This window comes from Strix aluco, chromosome 2 (assembly GCF_031877795.1).
Source record: "Strix aluco isolate bStrAlu1 chromosome 2, bStrAlu1.hap1, whole genome shotgun sequence".
Taxonomy (NCBI): Eukaryota; Metazoa; Chordata; class Aves; order Strigiformes; family Strigidae; genus Strix; species Strix aluco.
The window spans coordinates 137,581,814-137,607,763 of NC_133932.1; the positions used below are offsets into that span (position 1 = coordinate 137,581,814).

The window sequence follows — 25,950 nt, forward strand, 5'->3', positions numbered from 1 at the left end:
GAGTTTAGTTGCTTAGTAAAAATATTAAGCTGCTTGCTTGTTTTCTGCCTCTCCTACAGTGTATAACTGGACAGTAGACGAGGTGGTTCAGTGGCTCATCACCTACGTAGAGCTGCCACAATATGAAGAGACCTTCAGAAAGTTGCAGCTGAGTGGACACGCCATGCCCAGGTCAGTGCTCACTGCATTGTCTTGGGTTCCTCTGGGACGTGGCAGCCGGTCACAAGTGGTGTTCCTCGGGCTCAATGTTGGAACCATTTCTGTTCAACATCTTTATTGATGATCTTGATAAGGACATAGAGTGTATCATCAGTAAATTCACAGATGACACCCAGTGAAGCAGGAGTGTCGATCTGCATGAGGAGAGGGAGGCTCTACAGAGAGACTTGGATAGATTGGATCGGTGGCCAACGTCAGCGGGATGGGCTTCAACAAGGCCAAGTGCCAGGTCCTGCACTTGGGCCACAACAACCCCCTGCATGGCTACAGGCTTGGGGAGGGGTGGCTGGAACTGTCTGGAAGAGAAGGATCTGGGGGTTCTCATTGACAAGCAGCTGAACAGGAGCCAGCAGTGTGCCCAGGTGGCCAAGAAAGCCAACGGCATCCTGGCTTGGATGAGAAATAATGTGACCAGCAGAAGCAGGGAGGTGATAGTCCCCCTGTGCTCTGCACTGGTGAGGCCACACCTGGAGGGTTGTGTCCAGTTTTGGGCACCTCAATCCAAGAGAGATCTCGAGGGGCTGGGGCGAGTGCAGAGGAGGGCAACGAGGCTGGGGAAGGGCCTGGAGAATAAATCCTGTGAGGAGAGATTGAAGGAGCTGGGACTGTTCAGTGTGAGGAGGAGAAGGTGAGGGCAGACCTCATCACTCTCTGCAGCTCCCTGAAAGGACGTTGTAGAGAGGTTGGTGCTGGTCTCTTCTCCCAGGGAATTAGTGACAGAACAAGAGGGAACGGCTTTAAACTGCAACAGGGGAGGTTCAGACTGGGCATGAGGAAAAAATGTTTCCCAGCAAGAGTGGTCAGAGAGTGGAATAGGCTGCCCAGGGAGGGGGTGGAGTCCCCATCCCTGGGTGTGTTTAAGGGCCGTTTGGATGAGCTGTGGGGGGATGTGGGGTAGGGGAGAACTTTGCAGAATCGGGCTGAGGGTTGGACTCGATGATCCCGAGGGGCTTTTCCAACCTGAAGGATTCTGGGATTCTGTGACTCTGTGTGCCAGGAAGAAAACCAGGTCTGGGGTGGCTCATAACATCATGTGCCATCCGTTGGCATGCGCAGAGCCAAGTCTGATCCCTGTTCCGCTTCGGTTCTGTCCAGAGGCTTCGGCTTCACTCTGCAGGGAGGGATTTAGCTGTAAGCGAGCGTGTAGCTGATGTGTGTGCAAGGAGAGGCTGCAGTCTGACTCATGTAGTCGTGAGCACTGTCCTTGCTGGTCTGGGTGTGAGACTTCACCTGCGTGTGCCTGAAGCTACATATTTAGAGCTAAAACCCTGACCTGGAGCAGAGCAGACTTAGGCTACGTCCTGGCCCTGCCGCAGCCTGTCTTCATAACGCCAGCCCAGTCGTGGAGCTTCTCTGGCTTTGTTCATCCTCAGCAAAGGAGCATCTCCGCTCTCTGGGTTGCATCTAAGTAGTGTTTAAGTCCCCAGTTCAAGGGCTACTAGTTCTGTATCTCTGCACCACCCAGCACTGGTATGTGCTGGTGCTAATTTGTTCCCCTCGGTGCTCCAGCAAAGGAGGCTTCTAAGCCTCATGTTCCTCAAGAGAAATGCTGGCTGTGAGTTGGCCTAAACTCATAACAGGTTTGAAAACACTCAGCGCGGCTTTCTGGGTAAAGGTTATTGCTGCTGAAAAGGGGCTTGTGAACTGAGAAGGAGGGATTAACTGGGAACAAATTAAGGTTTTCGAGGCAGTACATGGTGTGCCCATGTTTCTTCCTTGTGATCTGTGAAATAAGATGTCAAAAGGCTAGCAGTATAGGCTTGATTAAAAAAAAATAATATTAGTGACTGGTAGGACACCAAAAGATCAGTTTTGATGGGAAATCAGTAATTTAGGTTGTTGAGATTAATGAAATAGGTGTGGCTGTGGTTTTTCCTTCTTTGTCCAAGTAAAGCCAGACACTGCTGTGTAACTCTTTCCCAGAGATAGGCGGTATCAGAGATCACAGAATCCCAGAGTCATCGAGGTTGGAAAAGCCCTTGAAGCTCCTCCAGTCCAACCATGAACCTCACCCTGACCGTTCCCAACTCCACCAGATCCCTCAGCGCTGGGTCAGCCTGACTCTTCAACCCCTCCAGGGATGGGGACTCCCCCCCTGCCCTGGGCAGCCCATTCCAACGCCCAACAACCCCTTCTGCAAAGAAATCCTTCCTAAGAGCCAGTCTGACCCTGCCCTGGCGCAGCTTGAGGCCATTCCCTCTTGGCCTGCCGCTGGTTCCTTGGCTCAAGAGACTCATCCCCCCTCTCTGCACCCTCCTCTCAGGGAGTTGGAGAGGGCCAGGAGGTCTCCCCTCAGCCTCCTCTTCTCCACACTAAACCCCCCCAGTTCCCTCAGCCGCTCCCCATCACACCTGTGCTCCAGACCCTGCACCAGCTCCGTTGCCCTTCTCTGGACACGCTCGAGTCATTCAATGGCCTTTTTGGAGTGAGGGGCCCAAAACTGAACACGGTAATCGAGGTGTGGCCTCACCAGTGCCGAGCACAGGGGTAAGATCCCTTCCCTGTCCCTGCTGGCCACGCTAGTGCTGATACAAGCCAGGATGCTATTGGCCTTCTTGGCCACCTGGGCACACTGCTGGCTCATTATCAATCCATCCCCCCCAGGTCCCTCTCTGACTGGCAGCTCTCCAGCCACTCCTCCCCAAGCCTGTAGCGCTGCTTGGGGGAAATGACAATATCTGAGGGATTTCTCTTGTCCTGATAGCCCAAGCAGGGATCTTCCAGGTCCTGCTCATTGCATTTCTCCTCCTGTAGTCTCCACTTTACTAATTTTTGGTCAGTTATTAATCCAGATGGATATGACCGTGCCTACTTCTTTTTTTATCTTTTTTTTTTTTTTTCCAGGCTAGCAGTGAACAACGCCACCATGATGGGAAGTGTTCTGAAAATGACAGATCGAAGCCACAGGCAGAAGCTGCAGCTGAAAGCTCTGGACACGGTGCTGTTTGGGCCTCCTCTCTGTAAGTACCAAAATTCAAAGTCCTTTGGCTGTTGATCAAGAGGATCTGCGTCTGCTCGGTATTGAAGAGCAAAGATAAATCTGTGTGAACCAAACTGTGCCCTGCACAGCCTCACCTAGGTAAATCATCCCTGCTACAGCTCCTCTGAAACAGGAGTGGGTTGCCTCTGGATTTTTTGGAGCAGGTCTCTAGCCCAGAGGTGTCCTGCCTGCTGGGCTGCCGTCGGGTGAAACCTGCCCGTCTTTCCTGCCTGCGGTGAGGTCTGCGGCTGCCCAAAGGGGCTCTGCAGGCAGAAGCTGCTGCTGGGCCCTGGGGCTCCCTCGGTGACTCAGACTGCAGATTAACCCACCTCAGGATGAGGGGAAGGGCTGTAGGGTGGGCGGGAGGGCGTTTAGGATGGATGAGAAGGAGGAACTGGGTTCCTTTGATGCTGATTGCAGGCGCCAGGTGTTCTCTGGCACTGCTCGGGGTGCTCCTCTTGCGTTCGTTCCATCTGGCTCACTCACGTCTGCTCTCTGTTAAAGGTGCTTTTGTCTCTCTCCTTCTTACTCAACGTCTTTCTCGTGAGCGTTAGGTGCTTTTGGGAGGTGAGCAGAAGCCTTCCTTGATCAGGGCCTGTTTCTGCTTGGCATCGTGCCCACGAGATGGGTTTTTAGGGCAGGCCGTGTTGCCTGTATGCAGTTTGAGCCCCTTTACACCCCTTTTCCCTTTCAGTTGTCGCGTGTCCCCTGTGCGGGGGGTTTGCCTGGATCCAAAGTGGCACTTTCTTATCATGGTGCAAATGCAACAGTCTGGGCGCAAATTCTGGCCTGGGAACTCTGACAGCTGGAGGGTGACACTGTCAAAAATTCCACTTTGTGCTTCCTCTATAATCTATGTGGGGTTTTTAAGCATCTGCTACTGTCGGCTGCTGGAATAGCAGATAGGATGTACCCTTACCCTGCGGGACAAGGATCTGCTGACAATCTAATAGAGAAGTTTGGGGTTTTTGGCTTTTTTCCCAGCCTGCCCTCTCCGGACTGCCCAGCACTTGGCCAGTGGGAGGTGATAAAGTGCTTCCATTATTTCTTCAATTCATTCTTTTTTTTAAGTCCAACTGTTAGCGCAGTCTTTTCTTGTTTTCAGTCTGTGTCCACATTCCTGAGAGAAAGGGCAGCGAGACAAATCCTGGGAAAACTGGCTGTGCAGATTAAGCAAAGTGAAATTTATGAGGCTTGGCAGAGATTTAAGCTGAGTGAACCAGAAGCCTAGGCTATACAATCAGCCATTTCTGCTTCCAGTTACTAAAAAGCTTATATTCATTCAGGCACAGTTTGCTTTTTTTATTTATATTTGGCCTGTGCTACAAGGCGAAGCTCTTTGGTGGGTCGGTGGCATTGCACGGCGGTGGCGCAGACATGGGTGAGAGCCTGCTGTCATGGCTCACCCGACAAAGGCTCGAGCCCAGGAGCTCCTGTGCTTGGGGGAGGGAATTTTCCAGGCAGTTCTTGGGTGCTCTGTAAACAGCAAAGTAAATCACTTGTAATGCTTTGAGATTAATGGTCGAGGTACTCCGTTTTGCCACGCGGCTGTCGTGGCACTGCAACATGAGCCTCCTCCGGTCACACAGATAAAAGCGCGCGGTCAGCCGTCCCGATGGGGTTGATGTCAGATCCCTACAGGTTTGTGACAGAGTTTTGCGATCTGTGTACGTATCGGGTACGTGACTAGAGGAAACACGCTTTAAGTTTTTAGCTGAAGTAGAGATTTAACGCTTTTCAGGTGATATTTTCTATTTTCCAGTCAGCTGAACGGATTTGTCTCCCGTTCATACTGCAGTGTGTGGTGAGAAGTTGTTTATCAAAAACTGATTCCTTGAGGAACGGCCTGTGAAACAGCAGTTTTCAGCAGCCATTAGCAATCAGCAGTTTCGGGAAGTACTGGGTGACCTCTTAAGCCGCAGAAGCAGCTTTGGCACAGCGATAGATTTAGTGGTTTCAGATCTGTTCCTGTGACGGTTCTTTTCAGTGGGGCTGATGTGGCCTTTGCTGTTGGAGAGGGAAGCTGCTGGCAGTGAGATGTGCAGGATTTCCAGGGTTTGTCTTCTCTCTTGATGAGGGTTTTTCTTCTCTCTTGAAGCTACTTTCTGTTCAGTGCAGGGATAAAAGCATTCAAATAAAGTCAGCCTAGACTGGAGCACCGCGATTGCTTCCTGCAGCCTCATAAAGCCACAGACATCTCCTTGTCAGAGGGGATTACAGCACACGTACTGAGGCATGGGTCCTCGCTCTGACACAAGAAGCTGGGAGAAGCCTTTTCCCATCCTGGGGCTAGAGAGCTCATTCTCTGATGTCTCCTGTAATTCCTTGCGGAGGCTTCAGTGAGCGTCGGGTAGTTGAGTGGGGCACCCGGCCAGTTTCCGTGCTGATCAGTAGGCTCCTGTAATCCCACGAGGTCTGATTTCCTATGCCAGGCTCCAGACATGCCATTTCCTCCTTCAAACAGGTCTGCCCACTTGCAGGGTTGCAGCTCTGTAATTAATCCAAGTGCGAAGGAGTGTGGTAAAATTATAATCTAAGCAAGATGAAGCGATTGCTTCTTCCGTGGCTGTGTCCCTTTGGTGTCCTGTTCCTGGGGTTCAGGAATTTATCCAGCACAAAATGCCACAACTTCAGGTGAGACGGGAGAGGGGAATTCAAGAAAACAAGCAGTAAAATTCACAGAATCATCTTGGTTGGAAAAGACCTTGAAGATCATCTAGTCCAACCATTAACCTCACACTGACCGTTCTCAATTCAAATTCAAAACAATAGGTATTTTTGGTGAAAAGTGAATTGAAATTTTTATTCTTTATAGCGCTTGAGTGATGAAGACTGAGACATAACGTCTCCTCACAGGTGGTTCAAGGCACCACTGTGGTACCATTTGGGGTTAAAAGACAGAGAAAAAGCTGTGCCCGGAGTTATCCATCCCAAAGGGTGTCAGAGTGGGACCTGTGTGTTGCCAGGGGGATTTCGGGAGAGGTTTCTGCAGCTCCACTTCCAGGACAGCCATCCACCAGACCTAATTTTTCACAGCTGAGCACAAGCCACAGTGGTTTGCCAAGCTGCTGCCCGAGCAGGACCTGCCCTGGGCTCTGTGGGTGAAGAGCAGCGCAAGGACCGGGTGCCTGGCAAAGGAGACATTTCCCAGGCAGGAGGTGGCACCTGTTGGAGGTTTCTGAACAAATTGACCTTTTTTCGCTTTTCATGAAGCGTTTGTTCCTTGGTGCCCTCTCCCTGGGGTGGATGAAGCCACACTTCCTTGGGTATAGCTACCAATATAACGATTTGTTTCCCTTTATAGTAATTAAAAGCGTATTTGACAAGTATTTCTAGATCAGTTGAATCATTATTTGTTTAATGCAATAGAATTTCTTAACCAAATACCAGATTAATTTATCACTGTGAGATTTACTATCCACTCTAAATATTTACAGTTAACTGGATTGTGTTTAGATTACCTGCACCTAGATAGAAAATCAGCTTTGTCCCATTAATGGACTTCACAGGGTCCGTTAGCGTCACCGTATTGTTTTCTCAGTCCGTGTGCCAGCAGCACCTGGCCGATGGGCTGGGCTTTAGGCTGGGGTACTCTAAAGCTCTGAACCTGAACAGCCAAGGAGTGGGGCAACAGGAAATCTGGCTGGTTTTAGGGCATCCTATTGCCACTGAAAATCGGCGCATTTATAAAAGCATCGTTCCATAATTATCTTGTGGTTCCACTAGCAAGTAAAAAAGACTCGAGAAGGGACCGGGGCTTTATCAACAGAGAGAAGAACTATAGGTGCCATCAGGGGAATTTATTGAGCTGTTGGCTTTGTTTGGGTTTTTTAAATCAGGGGCATTTTTGTACTTTTTTTTATGCTGTGACACTTAGAGCAGCTGCCACCAGGCTGGCTTCAGAGGGAGCGTTGCCCGTCTGTATCCTCGGGTGGGTTCTTCTTTCCCTCTCCTATCTGAAAATGTCTGCTGCTAAACTGGTCTGATTAATTAACATAGGGAAATGAAAAAGTTAGTCATTTGAGTATGTAGATTTTTCTGTTTTATCAGTGCTTATTGATAAGTTGCTGTAAAACTGCTGATTTTCTAATAATCCATCCTGTTCCTAAAGTAAAACTTTGTGAAAGATTTTGTTTAAAAGTTGAGGCTTCAAATTTGTATCTTTCACGGTGGGACTCTTTTACTTAAGACACCTGAGGTTACTGTTAAGTTTTGACTATTGTAGGGCTTTTTTTTACCTTCCTTCCTTCCAACATGAAGCAAAGGCAGTGCTGCAAACCTGACGTGACATGAACAGTCTTGTAATCAGTGTGTTAACAACTACAGTCTTTGGTAAAATTGTGTCCATTCTTCCTTCTTTCCCCAGAAAAGAAAAGAGAAAAAGTATAGAGTCGGGTTTCCTCGGGGTATGTTGCTTTTTCCTGCAGCTTTTGCATGCTTGCGGGTTTGCCTGGTCGCGGTCGCTGGTGCCGGGAGCGAAGGGGTGAAGCGGCGCGGGAGCGGCAGAGCAGGAGAGGCCCCACGCGAGCAGGGAGAACAGGCTGTGCCCTCTGCAGCCGGGGAGAAGTGTGGTGTGATTCAAGTTACCATAAACTGGACACAAACCATGCGAGCGTCACCTGTAAAACCTCTGCTCCGGTGCCTTGCTGCACAGTTGGCCTCTGTCCGGGGCGTTAGATACAGAGGCTGAACACAGAATCAGTCGCTTCTTCACGCTGACAAATCCAGAGTGATTTACCGGGATTTACAGAGTTTCCGTGTCTTTTCTAGACTGGAACGGTGGTGGGGCCTGTCTGACAGTCACGGCTGTGCCTGGCGGTGCTCTGCGCCATGTGGATCAAGCCGAGTGCGACTCCTGCACCCAGGGGGGTTGGTGGAGCCGTACAGGTGGGACGCGGCGTGTGCAGAGTATCAGAAAGATAATTTTGGCGTTTGGATATATCAGGCTGGGGGCGTGGATTGCGTGGGGCAGGCTCATGCCTGTGACTGTAGCTGCGTCGCTCTGCTGCGGCCTCATTTCCCAGTCCAAGCAGTAGACGGAGTAACCAGGATTTTCACAGAATCCCAGAATCATCCAGGTTGGAAAAGCCCTTGAAGCTCCTCCAGTCCAACCATGAACCTCACCCTGACCATTCCCAACTCCACCAGATCCCTCAGCGCTGGGTCAGCCCGACTCTTCAACCCCTCCAGGGATGGGGACTCCCCCCCTGCCCTGGGCAGCCCATTCCAACGCCCAACAGCCCCTTCTGCAAAGAAATCCTTCCTAAGAGCCAGTCTGACCCTGCCCTGGCGCAGCTTGAGGCCATTCCCTCTTGGCCTGCCGCTGGTTCCTTGGCTCAAGAGACTCATCCCCCCTCTCTGCACCCTCCTTTCAGGGAGTTGGAGAGGGCCAGGAGGTCTCCCCTCAGCCTCCTCTTCTCCACACTAAACCCCCCCAGTTCCCTCAGCCGCTCCCCATCACACCTGTGCTCCAGACCCTGCACCAGCTCCGTTGCCCTTCTCTGGACACGCTCGAGTCATTCAAGGGCCCTTTTGGAGTGAGGGGCCCAAAACTGAACCCAGGAATCGAGGGGCGGCCTCACCAGTGCCGAGTCCAGGGGTCAGATCCCTTCCCTGTCCCTGCTGGCCACGCTAGTGCTGACACAAGCCAGGATGCCATTGGCCTTCTTGGCCACCTGGGCACACTGCTGGCTCATTATCAATCCATCCCCCCCAGGTCCCTCTCTGACTGGCAGCTCTCCAGCCACTCCTCCCCAAGCCTGTAGCCCTGCTGGGGGTTGTTGTGGCCCAAGCGCAGCACCCGGCATTTGGCCTTAGTGAAACTCCCCCAGTTGGCCTCAGCCCATCGCTTCAGCCTGGCCAGGTCTCTGAGTGAATCCTTTTGGTTGTGTTGTGGCACTTGGAAGGAAATAAGAGATATTAGTTGCACCCAGGAGACACATTGCATCCAGTGCTTGTGTCAGGGCAGTGTTAGTGTGTAAAACAGCCGGTGCAAAGCTAACGGCTGGCCTTGCACGCTCCTCGGCATGTTCCGGTGCCTCTCCCAGCAGACTCTGACAGGGCCCCCCCCGAGGTTTTCACTAAAACACAATTTAAGCTGTTTTGAAACGGCAGTCATTCGTTTGCCAGATTCCAGGCCCTTCTGTTAGCCATTTCAGGGTGGGTTGGGTTGGGTTGGGGTGCCGTGGCGTGCGTGGGGGTGGCAGTGAAGCAGTGCGTGTTCTTGAAAGGCACTTTGTGAAATGCCTCTCGGGGAAACTTCGCTTCCTTGCTGCCGAGCGTGCTTTATGCTCTTTATTTTTGAGTGGGTTAACAGTACCGAGAGCTACATTTCTAGAAAAACAAATCAGTAGTTTGTGGCAAGTACTGTTTTTTGTGAATTTTAGTGTAAAATGTAACAGCTGTGCTTTTTTTTGTCCTTTTTTTTCCCCCTCCTCTTTATCTTCCCAAAGTCTATTTGGAAAGTGTAGATATCCTGCAGCCGGTCAGCTCTGCGAGGCGACGTGCTTGGCACTGCGTGCCGAATCTGAAATATCCAGAGACCTCTCACAGCATAGGAAAGGATGCAGACAGCGGGTAGAACAGCTTTCAGATTAACTGGATTTTTATTTACCCTTCTTTGAATCACTCAGAGGTAGTGACCAAGGGGTATGTTAGAGGTGGGAGCCCCGCTGTGCTCTGGGGAGCCCTTCGCTTCTCTTTGGAGAAACCCTGCAGAGAAAAACCGCCTTGGCTGAATTTAGTTTTTGCTACCCATACATTCCATCCCAGGAAGGGAGATTTGAATAATTCTGGTCAACCTGTATCTTCCAAAGAAAAGTTCTGGGAGCAAAAAGGCAACATTTGCACCCAAGCTGAGTTTTCATGAGTTACCTGCTTGTCATGAGCGCACGCTGCTGAAGGGGAAGGGTGTTTGTCAAGCGCTTGTGTGGTGGAGCTGAGAATGGTTGGCACTGGGAGGCACTGGGAGTGGGGCAGGAGGTGACTCAGCTCGAGGTGGGGCTGGCAGGTATTTCCGTGCAACACCTCAACTTGCCTTAGCTCAGGGCGTGAGGCAGCGGTGCTGGCAGCGAGCTGGGCAAAGCGGGCAGTGGCAGCGGTGGAGGAAACGGGAGAGGAGGGAAAGGCTGTAAGAGCTGTGGGTGGGTGGAAAACAAACCATCTGAACAAGTCAGCCGAGCAGCCTTCTCAAACCGTGAAATAAAAGGGATTCAAAATTACGTATCTGCAGCAACTTGCCAGAATCTGCTCCTTAGAAGAGGATGTTGTGATAATCCATCCGGAATGGAAACGGGGCCAGTAATCTTGTTTACTTCTTTCGTGTTGAATTTACACGTGAATGTTTTCAAAGAACGCTTGAACTCTTCTGTGGCCCATTAGAGGAGGGATCACGCGGTTCGTGAGGGTAAGGGGAGACGGGGCTTGGATGTCTGCTGGACCTCTGGAGAAAGGTCCTGTCCCTCTCCCTCCCGCCAGGGGAAGCCCCTCCGTTGCAGTCAGGGGAAGAGCGTCGCTGTCCCTGCCCTGTGCAGATCCGGTGCAGGGCTGTGGGCAGCCCCCCTCCGAGCCCCCCCATCCCACAGTGTGCTTTTGTGCTTTACCTTTCCTCTGTAGGTTCCCACCTCCCAGGCGAGCAGCCTGCCCCAGGCCCCCCTGCCTTGGCCCGGCTCGTGCTTTGGCTGTCATCACCGAATCATGGAACGGTTTGGGCTGGAAGGGACCTTAAAGCCCATCAAGTCCCACCCCCTGCCCCGGGCAGGGCCACCTTCCACTAGCCCAGGTTGCCCAAAGCCCCGTCCAGCCTGGCCTTGAACCCTTCCAGGGAGGCGTAGCCACAGCTTCTCTGGGCAACCTGTGCCAGGGCCTCCCCACCCTCACAGGGAAGAATTTCTGCCATAGATCTCACCTAAATCTGCCTTCTTTCAGCTTAAAACTGTTGCCCCCCATCCTATCATGATCGGTGCCACTGGTGAGCCTCCCACCAGTAGGTCACCCCTTTGGTCACCTGTATGTACTGTCTGTCTGTCCAGTGGTGCCTCCCAGTACCGGCTTTGCCAGTTTGGCTCAGGCTGGGTTTCCCTTGCGCCCCTGGGCTCGGGGTGCCGCAGGAGGGGGACGCTGTGCGTCCGGGCTGGCGGCAGGACCTGTCTCTGCTGGGAAAACGCGGCCAAATCGCAGCAAAAATGTTCCCCGAAAGGGCTGAGATGGGAACGGTCAGCCGATGGAGGGGAGAGCTGCTGCCTGGATTTCAGCCAGAGCAGCTTGCCTCACGGAGAAGCGCTCAGGGTCAGGTTTCGAGATGGTGCCAAGCTATTCTATCTGCTTCTGAAAAAAATTAGCTCCTGCAGAAGCTCGCTGGCACCAGCGGCTGCAAGGGGTCTGAGCGTGCAGGAGAGCTTGTCTTGGACAAGGACGCTATTTCTCCTCTTCTTTTATGTTTGTACATCTCAGAGATTGCTGCAGTGCTTGTGTTTCAGCAGTGCAAAGAGCCGTTCCACCCCTGGCACAAGCGCAGGATTTCCTCCCTGAGTTGGGATTTTACCTTTGCGGTGTTTGTTTGCATTAAATAATTATTATTTAACTGCTGTTAATACAGCAATCGAGTACTGGTGGGCTGGGAGCTGAGATCCATCGCTGCTTATTGATTAAACTCTTCAAGTGACAGATGGCATTGATTATTTTTCAGCGGTAGATTATGTTCACTCTGTAAAATTCCAGAGGTAAATGTCAGGCTTTACAAAATATTGTCCTAAAAATCACACACTTCCTGCCATAGCAGTATCGCTATGCTATGATTATTATTTAATAAATTTCTGCTGAAACCCTCTTCATCTGTTCCTGGCAAATGGGAGGTGATTATTCCTTGGCTTCAGGAATTGCAGGTTAAATTGAGGGGGGTTTCCTGGCAGCCTGGAGAGCAGGAGCAGCCCCTGTAGCCTGGCCAGCAGTTACCTGCTGCTGTTTGTCCCAGTTGCCCGTGGCCTGGCCTCACGCTGATGTGCTGCTGGCGTCGGTCTGAAGTTTAACGCAGCCTAAAAAATCGGTCAGGAGGAACAAAATGCAGCAAGACAGCGTGAGGCTGGGGAGAGACGACCCGAGTTATTGCTGCTGGGGCCAAGCGAGCTGGGACGACCGGCCGCATTCACCCCCCAGCCCGTTGCAGAGACAGCATTGAGTAGTGAGAAATTGCCTCCACGGGAAATTCAGGAGGTTTTTATGTGCCACGAGCAGCACGGCTGCTGGTTTGTGGGTGGCAACGTGAGTGCTTCCAGTCAGCAGCCCCACCCTGAAAGAAATAGATGAAAATCTCTCTTTTTTTAATGATTACTCATAAATAAATGAAATCGTAGAAATAAGAAGTCAATGGGCATTGTGATTCCGAATAAGAGACTAGAAATTAGTAAACTGTTGTGAGGCTGCAGGTGTTCAGCTGGTCTGAAGTCATACAACCACGCTGTGCTGCTCATTCGTCCCATGTCCAGCCCTCAGCATGGCTGGCCAAAACCCAGCCTAGGGAATCCCTGGATAAAGACAGATGGGTTGAAACCTTTCATTTAGGCATGCTTAAGCTGATCATAATAGTTTAACTGATATAAGATAAGAAATGGGTGATAATCAAAGCATCTAGTTTTAATGTTTTTAAAGGTTCTAAGATTAATTTCTCAAGAAATTATAAATGTTAAATGGAACATTGAGAAAAGGTTGCGGAAGACAGACGAAGAAAAGGGGGTTGTTTGAAGCTGGATGACTTGATGGCCCTGAAACGGCCCAACAGACCGTGTGATCAGGAGCAGAGCCAAAGACAAGAAAGGACTTGCTGACTGATGGAAATTTATGGGCATTTTTGATCACTGAAAGAATAGAGAATTGAAACACCAAGGGAAACTGTGGTGGACTTTGCATGATGTGATGGTTTAGAATCCCAACAGAAGGAGGAGCAGGGACTGGTGTAAGTTGCCATTCGCTGAGGTGGGGGCCCAGCTCTGAGTCGTGTGTGTGATCATACAGGCAAACCTAGAGGGAAGCCCGTTCTGTCACAAATATACTTTATTTGTCTTTTATCAACCGGAAAACATTTCTTAGACATTGTGGAGGAGTCGGTTTATGCCCCGACTGATGCGAACACACCAGGCATCTCCGGTCCCTGCCTGCGCCCCTCGAGAGCTCTGCGGGGCCACCACCCCGGGTGCCGTGCTGGCCTCCTCATGCCTAAGCACAGCTACGGGAGGAAGCCAACCCCATGGCGACGTGTGTGCCACGTCTGGGGGTTTTCCCTGTGTTCTCCGGGCAGTCTGTCTGCTCCACATCGCAGATTCCTGAATGCAGAATATCCATCACATGTTGTCAGAGTGTTTCCGTAAAGTCAGGATACTGGGCTGCTTTACATCTGTTTCTTGGGCTGGCTTATGTGTATTCCTCGTTTCTGGCTCGCAGTCAAGAAGAGCAGTTCTTGCCAGCCGCAGATGGCAGCAGCCCACTTGAGTCACTCCAGAAATGATTTTTCTGCTAGTGAGGGTGGCCCCGTTAGACTAACGCGCTTCCAGACGGGCTGTGCTCCAGCGGAGTGAGAGCTACGGGAGGAACCAAAGATGGGCTGTGAGCAGAAAGAGTCACAGGACGGAGTCTGGTGCCATAACCGGGGTCAGACTCGGGCACTTTGACAGCTCAAGATCGCTGTGGGCGTCGCTGGTAACGAGCTCCATGCAGTGCATCCCTTGGGATGCAGGCAGAGGAGTCAGAGCATGTGCATCTGTCATCTGTGCCGGGGGGAACCAACCTTTAAAAGCCTCATTTTTTCCCAGTTACAGCACATGTCAGCTGTTCTTTGCTTAAAAAGAAATAAATCAGCAAACCAAGATCCAATACAAGGCGGTTTCCTTCTCACAGGTTTAATGCCCTTGCTGTTGTAACACGTCTGTTCTTAAATCGGTACATTTTGAGTCTAGCTTAGCATGATCTTGGCTTTGCTCTGCCGCGCTTTGCAGGCTCATGTCTGCTCCTGTTCATGTCTGTCCCTCTGTGTGAGGCAATATATTCCTTAGACTGAGGCTGCACACGCCTTTACATGATGCTTCCTCTAAAGCCTTTGACTAGGAATGATTCATTTTGGCCAGATCCTCATGTTTGTGTGTGTATTTGTATTCTTGATAGTACCAGAATATTCTGTCTGGGGCTTGTATTTGTGTTAAGAAGTCCCTGTATCGCTTCCGTGGCAGCTTCAGTGTGTGAAAAAGAAAATGTTGATCTACCCTATGGTCTGTGCTCGATGGAGATATTCTTACAGTCCTGCGGTCATTCTCCCTTTGCTAGGAAATCCCAAGTGTATCATTTATTGGAGATGCACGAGCATGTAAAAACATTTCCAGCTCACCTTTCCCTGAATACTGAATTGTACCAAATCCAGCAATCTTGTTCTCCTACTTAAAACACATCAGCATCTTCCTTTACCACTTTTTCATCTTCACTTCATCACATTTTGCATGCTGGCAATAACCTTTAGTTTCTGCGTCTTATGTCTTGCCTGAAAAAGAGATTCCTGGTGGGTGGTTTGGGGATGAGTTGAAGCAAATGTCCTGTGTCCTGTGCTTGATTTCATTAGGGCATCAAGAAATTTGGGGTACAATAAATGTTGTTCCTGCCTCAGCTGTGAAAGTCTTCATCCCTCTAAATGATGGAAGTAAATTTTTTTTTTACTTTTTATTAGAGGTTTTGACAAGAGACCTGACACCAATTATTTCTCAACAGCCTGAGAAATGTCTTTAGACCTCCTCTTACAAGGTGAAGTCTCTGCTCCGCTTGTAAATTTACCTGGTGCTTGAGTTTCCTGGGGAAAAGAGATCGGATTCTCACACTGCTCTGTGCACCCCTTGTGCTCTACATCTGGGGGTTTCTCACAAAACTGAGAGAACATGAGTGCTGAGTGGAGCAGGGTGCGTACCCATGTTAGAAGTGACTGTATTAATTTGTTGTTGGGGAACAGAGTGGTCATAGAATCACAGAATCGTTCAGGTTGGAAAAGCCCCTCGGGATCATCGAGTCCAACCCTCAGCCCAACTCTACAAAGTTCTCCCCTACCCCACATCCCCCCACAGCTCATCCAAACGGCCCTTAAACACACCCAGGGATGGGGACTCCACCCCCTCCCTGGGCAGCCTATTCCACTCTCTGACCACTCTTGCTGGGAAACATTTTTTCCTCATGCCCAGTCTGAACCTCCCCTGTTGCAGTTTAAAGCCGTTCCCTCTTGTTCTGTCACTAATTCCCTGGGAGAAGAGACCAGCACCAACCTCTCTACAACGTCCTTTCAGGGAGCTGTAGAGAGTGATGAGGTCTCCCCTCACCTTCTCCTCCTCACACTGAACAGCCCCAGCTCCTTCAATCTCTCCTCACAGGATTTATTCTCCAGGCCCTTCCCCAGCTCGTTGCCCTCCTCTGCACTCGCTCCAGCCCCTCGAGATCTCTCTCGTATTGAGGTGCCCAAAACTGGACACAACCCTCCAGGTGTGGCCTCACCAGTGCAGAGCACAGGGGGACTATCACCTCCCTGCTTCTGCTGGTCACACTATTTCTAATCCAAGCCAGGATGCCGTTGGCTTTCTTGGCCCCCTGGGCACACTGCTGGCTCCTGTCCAGCTGCTTGTCAATGAGAACCCCCAGATCCTTCTCTTCCAGACAGCTCCAGCCACCCCTCCCCAAGCCTGTAGCCATGCAGGGGGTTGTTGTGTCCCAAGTGCAGGACCTGGCACTTGGCCTTGTTGAAGCTCATCCTGTTGACGTTGGCCACCGATCCAATCATATCTTAATCCTTTCCTCTTGAAAGAAGCCCTGTGCCTTTGTGGAGTTCTTTCTCTCTTTACTGCCTGTTGGGGATTTTACCGTCGCTCAGCACACCCAGGCAGAGACCTCCCACGTGCTCTTCCAGAGCTTTTTGTCACTGCGATGCCATAAATGCAGATTTCAGACTGAAAAGGCCAGTTGAGCAATTCTCTCTCGTCTCGTGCAAAGCTGATGCTCAGACCTGAGCATTACAAAACGTGTGTAACTTATGTGTTGGAAAGGCCTTTAAACACTTGCAAAAGTTCAAGGAAAGGGAAGTGAAAGCCCTACATTTGCTTGGATTGTGTCGTTTTGAGAAAAGGTTTTTGGGGGGCAGGGAGGGGGGACTCATGTTTGTTAATTGTAAGATGGATTTAAAGCCCTGGGGGACTCTTTTATCTACATTATAATGTTGTGAAGGAAGTGCTTATTAAAATTAATATAATTATGTCAGAATTTTTTTGGTAGAGATCCATTTCCAATTTGGTGTGATCAACAAGGTTTTAAAGTCTCTAAAATATCAAATAAGATGGAAAGGCTTTCTGGAGAAACTCTTTGCAGTGTGAGCACCACAGACCCCTTGCTGCTCCTTGGTTCATGAGACAGCAGTCAGTGCGTCGTCGTTGTAGCTGGAAACAAAGAGCTGAGGGATTTTGTGTAAGGTGAAGGAGCTGGTTTCTCAGGGACGTGATGCAAATCATCCAGCAAGGAAATAATCTGGCAAAGAAATCATCCAGCAAGGAAATCACTGGGCAAGGAAATCCTCCAGCAAGTGTGGCAGAGTGGCGCCCTGCGTAAATGTTCCCAAACCCCCCGACAGTCCCCAAACAAAAGGTGTTGGGAAACTCGCGGCCCAGGTGGGATTTTATGTGGAGTCCATTTGTATAAACTCCCCTGCGGTGCAGAGGGAGGAAGGACCCGAGCGGAGGTGGCAGGGGGGCTCTTCCCAGCTGGGGACTCGCTCGGCTGCGCCGTGGCCCCGCCAGGCCCGGGGCTGGTCCTGCCCCGCGGGGCCAGCGGTGGGGACTGGCGGTTGCCCAGCCATGCCGGGCTCTGTCTTGCCGCCTCCAACCACCAAACGTGTGTGTGAATCAAGGAGCGTGTGAAAGAGCTGGAAACCACAGCCACAGTGGTGTCAGCAACAGCTTCTCCTGCAGCTTGGACTCGATCTTAACAGTCTTCTCCAACATAAATGATTCTGTGATTGAGCTTCCAGCCCTGCACCGAAGCTGCTGGGTGCCTGCGGCGGAGCGGAGAATCCCAGAATGATCGCGGTTGGAAAAGCCCTTGAAGCTCCTCCAGTCCAACCATGAACCTCACACTGACCGTTCCCAGCTCCACCAGATCCCTCAGCGCTGGGTCAGCCCAGAGAGATCTGGGCCCAGCGCAGCTCACCCTGCGCAGCAGCGCTTGCTTCTGTGCTTCGGCTCACCCCCACTGCAAAACACATCCAGTATTTTTTAAAATTCCTAGATGAAAAAGGCTATTCACTTTGCTCATCTGTAAAATGGCTTTTCCACATCTGCTCGTTCTGGAAAGCAACAGGGAGTGATTCCCATCCGTTTCAAACTCTCCTCACCGCTGTGACTTCCCCGTGCCAGGACCCTCCGTGCCGCGCTTGGCCTGAGCCTGACATGTAAGAAGCTCATTTTGGGGAGCCCTGCTCCTGCTTGCCAGGCCGCCACAGCCCATTTGCCCCACGGGCAGGCAGGTATTGCTGCGAGGAGCTGGCAGCGAGGACGTGCCTCACAGAAGTGTTTTTTCTTGTGAAAATGGGTGCTGCTTTGGGTGCAGCCCAGCTCGTGCGTGCTGGGTTGAGGTGTCCTCCAGCTCGGGTGTAGGGCAGAGGAAGGGATGTCGCATCAATTTGGGGGAAAGAGCGTTGCTGGCTCCTTTTAGAGTAACTGGGATTGGCACGTGGTTGGCAATTCCTCTGAGAAAGGGCCCTCCCGTGGCTGGGCCTGTTGGCAGCTCTCAGAATCCAGAGGTGACCTGGCTGCCCCCAGCCCCCCAAAGCCGCTCTGTGCTCTCAGGGCTGGCGGCAAGGGGATGGGGCAGGTTGCAGACATACATTTCTGTGTTTAAACCCCTCCTGCTCCTGCTTCAGGGGAAGCAAAGGGGTTTTCTGGTTGTGCTGTAATGGCTCTTTCGCTTCGCCCACAGCTGCCAACCTAAATTATCCCGTCGGTCTTGTCCACCCGAGCACCATCACGCGGAGCCAGTCCTGGGGGATGGCCGGGGGCTGCTGGAGCTGGCACAGCGCTTGCTCGCGGAGAAGCGTCCCTTTGCACGCTCACGTTGCTCTTCCTGCACTGATTTTACATCTGGGATTTCAGTGCGTCTTAGAGGAGCCGCGCTGGGACGCGGGGCTGGGTCGGGGGTGGTGTCGCGGCCGTGCGGAGTGGCCGAGCACGCCCCGTGCTGCTGGGAACGGCGGGTTACCCCCAGCTGGGTGTAGGCCTTGACGGGAAATTGGCGTGTCTGGGGTAAAACCGTGGTACTGGTGGTGAGAGGAAACGGTACTGTGTGAAGTGCAGGTGGGAGGTTGTGCTTGGGGGTGGAATCACAGGAGGGTTTGGGGTGGGAGGGACCATAAAGCCCATCCAGCTCCACCCCCTGCCCCAGGCAGGGCCACCTTCCACTAGCCCAGGTTGCCCAAAGCCCCGTCCAACCTGGCCTTGAACCCTTCCAGGGAGGGGCCATCAACCACCTCTCTGAGCAACCTGTGCCAGTGTTTCACCACCCTCATAAAAAATTTCTTCCTTAGATCTAATCTAAATCTACCTTCTTTTAGTTGAAAACCGGTAGATAACGTGAAGTCACAGCTAGCTTGACTAAGCTGCTCTTTCTCATTTTTAGCTTTCTCAGTACATACTTGTTGGGGGCTTTGCTAAATAGTAAACAGTAAAAAATTCTGCTTGACACATGTTTTCGGTTTTTGTTTAGCACTTAAAACCCCCACTTATTTACTTTCGCTCTCTCACATGCATCCACACTTTTTTTTAAGTAGCTGTTTTGCTAACTGCTGAAAAGGGGGGTTTCCACATTGAGCTCTAATTCTGATGGGAAGTTTTGCAGCTTGACAATTCGATACTTGATCTGGCCTGTCTCTGTGATCACAGCTGTATTTTTTTCAACAAAGTTCTTTTCTTCTTAGCTCTTACATCTTCGTACTCAACGGTATCTGCATTGTCCTAAAAGAGCACAGCTGTTCTGGGGAGCTCTGGAGGCTCTCCTGCATCATGTACTGACAGGCAAATTATAAGATTTTGAATTTAATCTTCCTTTTTTTTTTTTTCCCTGCTTCCCCATTCACATTGAATAAATATTGTCAAGCTTCTTTTTTTCCCCTTAACTACTGATGTAGCTCATCTTTTCCTTTTGGGAATCCTGGGTCACAATTCCTTCTAATGCTGTCTCAAGCTCTCGTGTCCAGCTCCAGTGCGGGGGAAGCATTGTGGAGTTAATCGTCACGTTCTTTTGAATTCAGTAGCATCTCTGGTCTCTTCCAGTAACACGTCACAACCACCTGAAGGACTTCATGCTGGTGGTGTCCATCGTCATCGGAGTGGGCGGCTGCTGGTTTGCCTACATCCAGAATCGCTATTCGAAGGAGCACATGAAGAAGATGATGAAAGACCTCGAGGGACTTCACAGAGCTGAGCAGTCTCTCCATGACCTTCAAGAAAGGTGGGTTTTATGCGTCCGCCCAGTTGGGGCATTCAGCTGTCGCTTTCCTGAGGTTGTTACTCGTTTAGATCTCAGGAAAGATTTTCTCTGATGTGTAGTCCAGCGCGGCCATATGACCTCCCGCTCTGTTTCCTCTCCGCGTTGTTTTTATGTCATGTTTTGTCTCTTTGTTTAGTTCCTGTTCTGCTCTAGTTGTCATTCCTGGTTCAACAAAATAGTTTCTGGATTTTGGGGAAGATTTGGCTGTTTAGTTTTGCTGCTGTTGACATGTGAGAGCTCTCCTCCCTACCCTCAGAACTTCGCTGCTTGAAGGAGCAAAACATCCAGCTGAGCGCAACGGATCTGAGCGCTCCTGTACTCGACAGCAGTCACTCTTTGTTTTGAGTGCGTTGTCTTATTTCAGATAGGTACTTCCTGTTTATTTACCACATTTACAGAATCACAGAATCATTCAGGTTGGAAAAGCCCCTCGGGATCATCGAGTCCAACCCTCAGCCCGACTCTACAAAGTTCTCCCCTACCCCACATCCCCCAACAGCTCATCCAAACGGCCCTTAAACACACCCAGGGATGGGGACTCCACCCCCTCCCTGGGCAGCCTATTCCACTCTCTGACCACTCTTGCTGGGAAACATTTTTCCCTCATGCCCAGTCTGAACCTCCCCTGTTGCAGTTTAAAGCCGTTCCCTCTTGTTCTGTCACTAATTCCCTGGGAGAAGAGACCAGCACCAACCTCTCTACAACGTCCTTTCAGGGAGCTGTAGAGAGTGATGAGGTCTGCCCTCACCTTCTCCTCCTCACACTGAACAGTCCCAGCTCCTTCAATCTCTCCTCACAGGATTTATTCTCCAGGCCCTTCCCCAGCTTCGTTGCCCTCCTCTGCCCTCGCTCCAGCCCCTCGAGATCTCTCTCGTATTGAGGTGCCCAAAACTGGACACAACCCTCCAGGTGTGGCCTCACCAGTGCAGAGCACAGGGGGACTGTCACCTCCCTGCTTCTGCTGGTCACACTATTGCTGATCCAAGCCAGGATGCCGTTGGCTTTCTTGGCCACCTGGGCACACTGCTGGCTCCTGTTCAGCTGCTTGTCAATGAGAACCCCCAGATCCTTCTCTTCCAGACAGCTCCAGCCACCCGTCCCCAAGCCTGTAGCCATGCAGGGGGTTGTTGTGTCCCAAGTGCAGGACCTGGCACTTGGCCTTGTTGAAGCTCATCCCATTGACGTTGGCCACCGATCCAATCTATCCAAGTCTCTCTGTAGAGCCTCCCTATCCTCATGCAGATCGACACTCCCGCTTCACTGGATGTCACCTGCGAATTTACTGATGATACACTCTATGTCCTTATCAAGATCATCAGTAAAGATGTTGAACAGAAATGGTCCCAGCACCAAGCCCTGAGGAACACCACTTGTGACCGGCCGCCAGCTGGATTTAGCTCCACTGACCACCACTCTCTGGGACCGTTCATCCAGCCAGTGCTTGACCCAGCAGACCGTACGCTCATCCAGGCCATGAGCAGCCAGTTTTTCTATGGGAATAGAAAAATTAAATTAAAATTGAATTACGGAGGAGCAGTGAAATGTACAGTGGTTTCTACTCCCAGCTTGGCTCATCCTGAAAATACACCAGGCTCCCCACCCCCCTGAAATGGGCAGTGTAAATCTGTACCTGGAGGGGAAGAAGAGCCTTTTAAAGGAGTGTAAGGTAATCCAGCTCACTCAGAATTTGTCATCCAGGCTGATCAAGTTTTTCACCGTGGCTTTTGACAGGGAGAAAGCATGCTATGGGTGGAAGCCATCAGAGGAATGACACATCCCCTCTGGAGTTCTTTGAGCTGTACGTAAAAGTCCGTGCTTCCCTGCCTGCACGGTGATAGCTAAATCCAGGAGTGTTGCCTGGGAAGAATGAAAAAGTAATAATTTTGGAGTGTTAAATATGAATATCTGAACTCTCAGCACTTGGGCAAAATCCTGTAGCCTCAGGAATGTGACCTCTACTCACAGAAAAGCTTCTAATGGTTCCAGTAAAACGACTGACCGGAGAATGAGCTGCACCAGAGGCCGTCTGTAGGCGCAGGAGTCCTCTAGGAAAGAAAAGAGCATTCAAGACTGTTGATGACAAACCAGTGGGGTTTTTTGGCAATGAGATTTTTTTTTTAAGGGCAGATTTAGCAAATAGCATGATAGTCTTGGGCTGTAAGTACTTTTCATTAGTTTAAAGTGTCATTTTGGAGGATAAACCTTAATTTGGGCGCCATGTAAGCTGACAGCTGCATTCCCGGTGGAAAGTGTTTTGCAAACGGCCCAGTCGTTGGAAACTGTACGACGTACCCACAAGACTGCAGCCTGATTTCTTGCCTATGTGCTTATGACAGTCTTCAGGGAATTGTCCTGCACGTGGGTGTTGCTCGGAAGGTTTTCTTCTTCGAGCGCAATCGCATCAGTTGGCGGCTGCGCGGAGAGCAAACACTGGAGGGAGTACCCAGGTGCTGGTGCCAAACCAGGCACGGTCCCCTGGCAGCGGTGCAGATACCTGACCTGCTTTCTTTTTGGCATAGAGGTAGGATAAAGTGCATTTCCCCTCTGCCTACCGTGGAGCCGGCTCTAATCCACAGCTGGTTTCACAGAGCTTTGTGTAATTTTAGGTTACAGGTTAGAAACACCCCAAAGAAAAAGATAATGTTTTTTTTTCTACAGCCAGAAGGACACAGGAATTCCTTCTTGGTGTCCATCTCCTGGAGCAGCAGAGCTGTGGCCGGGGTGGGAGGTGTCTGCTGGGTGTCACTGAGGAGTGGGGTCACCCCAGAGGTCCCAACGCCGGCTGTGGGGAACGACCTTGGGATCTGCTGCTGAGGGCAGAGCCGTGTAAACAAAGATGATGTGCCTGGGAAGTTCAGCTAATGCTCGAAAGCCGGAGAGGAAGAAACACAAAACCACATATACTAAGCATAGCTTGGGTCTTAAGCCAGAGCAGCGTGTGATGTTTCTGCAGGGTTTGCAGCCGGGAGGGCTTGTGTTCTGCAGAGGGCACTGAGCCGTGGCTCCCGAAGGGGGAGGTGAGTTCCTGGACCTTGTGGGGCCTCTCGGCAGAGGATTGATCTAGTTCTCCTCTGAAGGGGGAACGCGCCTTCACGTCTTCATCCTTGCGCCCCAGCGAGGTTCAGCTGTGGTCCTCAGCCACTGCAGAAACTGCAAAAACTTATCAACGGCACCAGTTCCTGTGGACCTGCGTAGAAGTTGTGCTGAAGTTCTGCTTGGAAACTTCTTTTCTAGAGCTTGAAGTAACCTCCTGTCCCGGCTCATTGAACCTCGGTGCTGAACACACCTCCAGAAGGCGAGCGATGCCCCTCCAGTTGCCTGCCAACTGCTGGCACCGTGATCTGATGAACAGCTCTGGTACACGCTTGGAGTTGAGAAAGGAAGATTGCTACAAAAAGCCAGTTTTTGTTCGCCTTCAAAATACCTTTGGAGAACATCCTTCAACAGCGGCACTTTCCAGTCAATTAAATGACCCATCAAGATAAAAAAGTTCATAGCACATCCCACGGACGGCTGGAGATTGTTTGAAGATCTGTATTGAAGATCTGCTGATTGTTTTGAAGATCTGCACCTCCACTGTGAAGCCCCCTGGTGGACCTTGATTTCTTGCCCTCGTTACAAGTGTAGCTCTGAAGGCCCTTTGTCACCTCGTGGAGCTCAGTGCATGTGAAACCAGTGTCGGGGAATCAGCTGGGTTTGAAACATCAAAAAAATACAGGCTCTGCTGTCAGGAAAAAAAACAGTAGTAAGGGAAAATACAATGTTGGAGTGCCTTTGAGAATTATCTTAAGGATCAAATTCCTTCCCTCTTATGTGTCATAATAAAGGGAAATTTCTCCTTTAAACAGAGATATTTTGGTGGTTTGGGATTCTTACAGGCCTAGTATGGAAGAGCTTTAGCACTGAGGCACAGGGCAGAGAGCGTGGGTTTATCTAAAAACTTGGAATGTCTTGGCAAGAGTCTCTTTAAATTAGGAAGAAAAACACTTGAGGCTCTCAGCAGAGCTGTAAATTGAAAATGAGCCTTTTCCAAGAAGAGAGCCAGCATCAGGGCAGAGGAGAGCCCAGCCCAGCCCAGCCAACCCGTTTCACGTTGCCATCCGCACGCCGAGAGGAGCCCGTGGCTGGGCCAGCGAGCGGCCTCGCTCCTGACCCGCGGGGCAGCGCCGGCTCCGTGCCACGCGCGGGCTCTGCCCCGGCCCCACCAATCTATAAAAAAATAGATGGTGACTAAGGATACAGGTAGCTTTTAGCAACTGGAGGATAAGCCAGAAAAATGGGACTCCTTAAGTGGCTAGAAGGTGGCTGGTTGTATCAGAAGACAGAGGTAAGAAGGCAGCGATTCAGATACCATCTGTGGACCTGCATGATTAGACAAAATCCCTCCATAAACAACAGTCTGCAGGATGTGGACCTAATTTTTGGGATTGTAAATGAAAAATGCAGATGATATTGTAACATAATTTATTTTTCGATGCGTGGCTGGGAGAGGGACGCCTGGGCGCGGGTCGGTTTTTCCCTGTCTTGGTGCCCGGGTGGTGCAGGAGCTGCTCGGGGAGCCCGGGGGTGCCCCCCCGAGACGTGCTCTTTGCCATTCGCAGCCCAGGTATGGGTTTGCTCTCCAGGTTGGATGTTGAGTGCAAGAAGGTTTTATGACCTTGAAATCCTTATCTCTGGCTAAGGTGATCCCGTTTGGGGGTTTAGGGCGGGGTTTTGTGTTTTCATTTTATGGATGGTTCTACTCGGTCAGTGAAAATCTATCTGCTGTAAGCTGCTGCTGGTTAAGCTGGTGCCTTGCTAATCCCACAAACATTGCTGGTAGCTTCGGGGTGGGTTAACACCTTCTTTAAGATCCCACCGATCCATAGAGGAGCTGGCAGGGCAGGGCAGGAGGGACCTGGAGGGAGAAGGGGCCGGTTTGGGTGGGAGCCGAGCTCAACAGGAGTTTTCTCAGTTTGGTCTGGGTGAAAAATAGCGTTGCCTCTGCTGCTCCTGCAGTACGGGTTTGTCCAACTTCATTGCTTTATCTCATACTGCAATAACTGAGACTTTTGAAAGAGAAGCTCATCTGTAAAAGGTGGGATGGTTTGATGCACCTGGTTTCTGACAGCGTAAGCCACGACGCTTCACCGTGTTCTGGAAACTCATCGCGTCGTGATTTGACGTTATCCCAAGGTGGATGGACCACAGCCCCCTGAAATTCCATCCAGGGTTTAATTGTTGCCACCATTTCAAAAAAAAACCAAACAAAAAAGGTATTTTTCCTTTGAATCATTAGGCTGGTTCTTGCAAGAAGCACTTTAATACTCATTTCTTTCATTGGTAGTTGCTGTTCAACACCATTTCTCATTATGAAGTGAACCTCTTCGTTTCATTTCAACTGAGTATTTGCCAAATCTTTTTTTTTTTCCCCTTTTGCTTGGCGATCGCTGCATCTCCAGAAGCACGTGGGTTTGGGACCTGTTACTACTTTTTGTTGTCATACAGAATTCCCACTGATTTAATTCTGTCCTGAGGAAACATAATAACTTCCAGGCAAGATCGAGACGTCTCTAAATTTGGAGGCTTTTGCAAGGGGAACACGGAGACATCCCATCTGGGGGGTCATACCTGCTGCTCAGGCAGATCTTCCCCTCCTTTCTTTTTTTTTTTTTAATTAAAGGCAAAGGTCTTCAGTTTTGTAAAAATTCTGAACATTCAAATTAATTTGAGGCTTATTAAAGGAAATCTTGATGCGCTTTGGAAAATTAAGAAAATACGTACTGAGTATTTAATAAATGAAATAGTTGAGACTGTGAAGTTGATGATTTCATTTCTTCTTGGGCGTTTATATTTATATTTATATTATTTATATTTATATTTATATTTATATTTATATTTATATTTATATTTATATTTATATTTATATTTATATTTATATATGTAAAGCACCTATCACCATATTGATAAACAGGCCTGAGAAGAAACTGTGGAGCTGACGATTTCATTTCTTCTTGGCATTTATATTTGTATTTATATTTGTATTTATATTTATATTTGTAAAGCGCCTATCACCATATTGATAAACACCCAAGAAGAAACTGTGGAGTTGACAATTTAATTCCTTCTCGGGCGTGGTGAAGTCTCTCCTGGACCTTCCCGACGCAGATCTGTGATGCTGCCACCGACGCGGTGGTGCTAAGAGCGGGGTTGGTGCCGCCTGGGGC

General features: G+C 50.3%; 1 protein-coding gene and 1 long non-coding RNA gene across 16 annotated transcripts in view; both read left to right on the forward strand.

The window, feature by feature from the left end:
- Positions 1 to 25,950, forward strand: part of STIM1 (stromal interaction molecule 1) — a 105,904-nt gene that overhangs the window by 56,474 nt on the left and 23,480 nt on the right. For all 15 annotated transcript variants that reach the window (XR_012622197.1, XR_012622200.1, XR_012622199.1 and 12 more), the window contains 3 exons: positions 60 to 171; positions 3,064 to 3,179; positions 19,528 to 19,705. Coding sequence is in view for 11 of the 15 variants with exons in the window: in XM_074816649.1 (XP_074672750.1) it covers positions 60 to 171; positions 3,064 to 3,179; positions 19,528 to 19,705 (406 nt within the window). In the remaining 4 variants the exon portion in view is untranslated. The remainder of the gene's footprint in view (positions 1 to 59; positions 172 to 3,063; positions 3,180 to 19,527; positions 19,706 to 25,950) is intronic.
- Positions 20,718 to 25,548, forward strand: LOC141919973 (uncharacterized). Its single transcript, XR_012622195.1, has 2 exons — positions 20,718 to 22,265; positions 22,403 to 25,548. It is a non-coding gene; the product is annotated as an uncharacterized LOC141919973 (long non-coding RNA).